The following is a 5,274-nucleotide window of genomic DNA, read 5'->3' on the forward strand; positions in this document are numbered from 1 at the left end:
GAATTCCTGTACTCACGTAAAAGCATCCTTTGGTCTAGTCTGGGGTCTTGAGCAAAATGAACCAAGTCATTTTTCAAAGCAGCAATTTTGTTGCTGTTAGCAGGATTAAATAAATCAGCCCTTGGCCTCCTGCTGATTCTGGTTTAATTTTTCAGAAGTTACCTCAGAACGTGCTGTAGCTGACAAAAACCTCACCCTCAAAACACTTCATATCCCAGTTCTTGTTAATAAGTACCTCTTGGTCATAGTTGAATTGATGTGTATTTAAGTTGTATCAACGGGCAAAACCTAATACCTGTCTTCTGTTTTTACAGTTATATCCACGAATAAAACCTAGGCAGCGAACCCTTGCCTGAATTCAGTTGTACAACAGTGCAATAATGTGCTGGTAACTGGAAACTTAAAATACACACTGGAGCATCATTTTCCATCATTTCACACAGAGAAATAAAACTATGCTATTTAGTTTTAATGGTGCTTTCTCTTGTTAAATGGACAGCATCCACGGTTTTCAAGATCTGCAGTTTGTAAATGAGGATCGTTTTTATGTGACCCACCACTGATGAGGAGAACGATACCTCCGCTACCTACAGTGTCACGCCAACTCTCGTCTAAAGCTGTGTTTGAAGTTAAAGTTCCGTGGTAGGAGCTTTCTCGTGTTCAGTGTTCAGAGGTGTCATTTGCGGAGTGCAGATAGCGCTGTCCAGTTTGCTCCAACCCCAGAGTTAACTGTCCCGTGTCAGGATTTTGGGTATTTTGTTTGATACCAGTGAATGTGGAGTTCTCATTACGGATAAGCTCTTTGGGTTCTAGGACACATGGTCTTCACCTATTTACATGCATAACTAAGTAGTCACCAAAGCTTGATGAGGGCTGGGGTTTTAAGTAAGTGGTAACATGCTCTATACACTTAAATCCCAGTCCAGACAACCCCAACAAAAGCTTTACTTAGCCTAGCACCTAGTACTATTTGCGTTTAGAGTCAAGCTAGAGAACTAACAAAACAACAGTATTTGTATCAAATCCCATACACAGTATTTCACTTGGTGTTTTATTTTCTTACTATTCAGCCTACAGCACCAGTGTTACCTCTGCTACAGTAAAGGTTCCCCTACTAACCACCCAAGGTTGTCCATCCTGGACAAAACAGTTACTTCCAGACTTGCAGCAGCTTAAGGGATTTGTACGTCTGCATGGATGAAAGTGCAATAGTTGAAAAGGGTCAGAGTCTGGTGAAGGTTATACTGTGCATTCTGAAGTCTGCCTGAGTCAGTCTAGAAGAAAATATGAAGGAGAGGATAGAAGTAGGAAGAGGGTGGTGTAGATGCTGAGTAAAGGAGAAGAAAGAAACAAGGTTTAAGAGAAGGATTTAAAGGTGATAGCATATTTGAGGACAGTTTCTGTGGTTCTTGGCAGCCTACATCGGTTGCCAAGGCAAGTTATGCAATAACCTATTCCACTACATTGTAGTTTCAAGCAAAAAAAAAGGCACTTCACTGGAATTTTAATTGTACATGATTTTATATACCTAAAGTCTATTTTGAATTTCCCATTATAAGTTTTAGCCATATTTCTTGTAATTTTCTCCCATTTAACAGTATGCAACTTGATTAATTCTTCATGTACAAGTTCTGTGTATAATTTATCTATCCATTTCTGCAGTGCTGTAACTTGCTTTTACCACAGGTTAGCATTAACTGTATATATTGTGGTGAAAAGTGAAAGGGTATTATTGTTGAAGAACTTGCTACATGAATGTGATGATTTCAAGAGCCTATGATACACTAATTCAGAGAACATGTAAATGTGCACAATAAAGTTCCGCTAAGGTATGGCTGCATTCTCCGGTATTTTTAGATGGGTGGGCACAGCCTACATAACTAGACTAACTGTAGCCTGCCATGTTCTACCTGTGAACTCAAGTTTCCTCATTCCTTTACCAGCTCCACAGAAAATGACTTAGCAAACAATTCTGGAAACTCCTTATTCCAACTGTGACAAATTGATACTTGTCTAGAAGAGCTCTCAGGGGTCCTTTACACTGACACCCAAGCTTTGCGTGCTTGCTTACGCCATTCTGACAGCATTGGAAGATGGAGGCAAAAAGACACTTGGCTCAGCACGTGTAGCTGGAAGATTCACCCCGAGAGTTGAATGAATTATCAACACTTAGTGCTAAAATTAGGGTGCTGCTTTTAAAGTCAAAAGTTCCAGAGTTCAGAGAGAGAGAGACCATACTATCCACCATTAAAAAGTTGTATATTGTGAAGTTAAGTATCACCTCTTTTTTTTAAATAAGTGAATTAATTTATTCATATTTGTACATTAAACTGTATACAATTCCAGATAGCATTACAGTTAGATTAACAAAAGCTAGTTACCAAAAAGAAAATACAAAACTAAAAATTATTCTGGAAGCTTATTTATTACAGAAGTTAAGTTCCAAGGTCATGTTCCCATGAGTCCAATTTGGTGGTATTTGGTGAAATATTTAGCTGTTGAAAATGAAAAGTTTAAAAAAAACCCAAGTGACTTCTATAAAATTATTATCTAAGGCAGATTTCATTGTACATTGACTTTAAACATTTGGATAGAGGGAGGAACCTGAGATCTATTCCCAAAAGCTATTCTCTGCAGAAGAGACATACACCTTGGTTTGCTTTTTGTAGCAAACAGTATATATAATTGTTACTATAAAAGTTGTGCTGTACATTAGCTGTAGTGCAGGTCACTTTCATATTAAGTGCCAATAAAGGCTTAACAAAATATACAAAGTCTTAAAAGGTGAGGCTGTTTAAAGCATTAATTGTATACATATTGCACACTATAGTGAATACTCATGGTTCAGACACATACTCACATTGCAAATGCCAGTTCTTACAGAGTGAACCACACTGGAATGAGAAAGGGTCACGAACAGCCAATGCTACCAGCTGCCAAGTGAGCAGAAAGGGAGAGGCGGGTCTGTGGAGGCTGGTGTCTCCCCTCAAATGGCCAACAACTTCTTGTTCTTACTGGTCCCGGGACTCATAAAGAAGTTTTGTTGCCTAACATGAAGACAAGATGTCATTGTGTTAACTCAAGTTTCACCTGCAGCCACCTCATCGTCTTCCTACCTCTCCAAAACCTTCCTTTAAATGCAAGGCTTTAAATTCTTCCTCTATTTTCCTAAGTCTGGGGCTTTTAATAGCATTCAGATAAGCACAACAGTATTTTAGACTGTTCAGGGTTACTTTAAGTGCAGAACCTGAGGTCACTTCAGATTGAGAACAACTTACTTACATTTGTTTCTTCCTGGTCAGAAACAACCATTTCTGATCAAAACTGCCTTGGAAAAGGCAAAAAGTAGTATTTCTGAGATTTTGGTAATCCGTGTAAACATATGCTATTATTATAACAATATTATTCTATTCTGTATGCCTCCTACCCCTTCTGACTCCTCCTTGCAAACTTTTGGTGAGCTGTTGCATTTGTCTCAAACTAGAGCAGCAACCAGCCCCCTGAGAAGGAACAGATGTCTGTTCTCGAGTGGCAAGTCCTTCTACCTGCTGTTAACAAGGAGCTCTGTAAGTCTCACTGCACTGACCAGTCACTCAAAACTGAGCTGAGCCCTGTCAAAGGACACATAGGAGGTGTGTGTGTGTGTGATTTGTGAAATATGAAACTTCAGTTTCATTGGCCATACGGTGCCTAGCAATAAAAGATGAAACAAGTCTTCCACAGGGTCCTGTCCCCACCTCTGCTCCTGTTTTCAAAAACCAACAACTTACTTGTTTGAACCTTCATAAAGCAGAGAAACAATTAGCTGGGTTTAGGTTCAGAAGAGTATTTCATAATGCACATTCTTCAGTGAGTAACAAAAACTTCAGAGACCTGAAATTCTAATTCCTACTTTTCACCTAATGACACACAGAAGATCTTGGAAAGCCCTTTGTAGTTCTTATGTTCTTCACGTAACTGAGCATAAAGCTAAAGTCATGTTCACAACACCCACCCATAGCTTCTGTTTTCTTAGCACAAGGCCCTAAAATCCTTAAATAGAATAATAAAGAACAGATAGACTCCTAAGGCTACGTACCTTAGTGCTACTAACCACCCCATGTAAAGATTTTCTCCAGCCTTCTCCATTTTGCCTCCTTTGCTTACCTTGTGCATAGCTGCCAGCCAGCTTGCAGACAGCTTCTTGTTACAGCTGAAGTCTTCACTGGCTGTGAATTTCATCTGCTTTAGCTCCTCTGACCCTGGCACCTTATACTGCAGGACCATGCCTATGGCACGAGTATTACCTCCTGAAAGAAGACATAAAATTTTGAACAGCAACAGCTTTTACCAACTAAGTAACACACCTTCTTCTGGCTAGTAAGAGTGTTTGAAGAAAATAGCTCATCACTTAATTTGAAGCACTAGCAACTGCCGCCTCAGAGGACGTAGTGACCACGGGTGTATGTGCCAGGCAAGGGACTGTGCATGCTCAACACTTAAATTCTGGCAGTCACTGAGGCAGAGCTTCTAGAGGCAGTCAGGTAAAGCCACTAGCTGACACGCTAAGACTACCCTCCTGTTAGAATATTGCTGTGTCGTCTCGTGGTGGATGCCAGTTTCATAGCATAGCCTGCAGTTTGTAAACTGAATTACTAGCGTCCACTTGTATCAGAGATGTATCAAGCCGGGATCCTAAGTCTGGCACGGCAGTCAGAAGTTCCTCCAGGCCTGGCAAAGGTTGGGAAAGGTGCTTACGCAAGACTAGGTAACGGTTGGCAACACCCTTTACTTCCTGAAGAAAACTCACTACGAGACACTGCTCTGACAACAGCGTGATAGCAAGATGTTTGTATTTTCCTCTGGCTGCATAGAGATTACAATAAACCAAAGCAAAAATACAGAAATTATTCAGAAGCTTTGTTAAGAATATCACACATCACTGGCATTATTTCCTGAAGTAGCAGAGCCAGACTAACCCCCAGAACTGCACCACCACACACACTTACTTTTAAAAATAAATTTGCAAAGTGTCTGCATGAGAGGGCTCCTGGAGGCCATCACTAATAATATCCAAGAAACCAAAGACAACCTCAAACTAAGCAACCTGATCAACACCCTGCAAGCAGCGTCTACAAAAGCGGCCGTGTGCTCCTCTTGTAGGGTAAGCCGAAATCCGAACTTTGTCACACAAAGTGAGTGACATCACCTGGTCAGACTAACAGATGAAGGGACTACTTAAAGCAGAAATCAAAATCCTACAAGCCTTGACCAGTTCCGCATGTCTGGCATTCC

General features: G+C 40.5%; 2 protein-coding genes across 2 annotated transcripts in view; one reads left to right on the top strand and one right to left on the bottom strand.

The window, feature by feature from the left end:
• PPP1R13B (protein phosphatase 1, regulatory subunit 13B) overlaps positions 1-1,149 on the top strand; it is a gene marked incomplete at its 5' end in the record, with an annotated part of 8,287 nt that extends 7,138 nt beyond the window's left edge. Inside the window, one exon of the mRNA XM_010134233.1 lies at positions 315-1,149. Coding sequence (XP_010132535.1) covers positions 315-356 — 42 coding nt within the window. The remainder of the gene's footprint in view (positions 1-314) is intronic.
• Positions 1,150-2,284: 1,135 nt separating this feature from the next.
• The window catches only part of ZFYVE21 (zinc finger, FYVE domain containing 21), a gene marked incomplete at its 5' end in the record, with an annotated part of 9,506 nt that continues 6,516 nt past the window's right edge, over positions 2,285-5,274 (bottom strand). Inside the window, 2 exons of the mRNA XM_010134235.1 lie at positions 2,285-3,047; positions 4,147-4,289. Coding sequence (XP_010132537.1) covers positions 3,012-3,047; positions 4,147-4,289 — 179 coding nt within the window. The remainder of the gene's footprint in view (positions 3,048-4,146; positions 4,290-5,274) is intronic.

The sequence above is a fragment of the Buceros rhinoceros genome, unplaced genomic scaffold (genome assembly GCF_000710305.1).
Source record: "Buceros rhinoceros silvestris isolate BGI_N320 unplaced genomic scaffold, ASM71030v1 scaffold19744, whole genome shotgun sequence".
NCBI lineage: Eukaryota > Metazoa > Chordata > Aves > Bucerotiformes > Bucerotidae > Buceros > Buceros rhinoceros.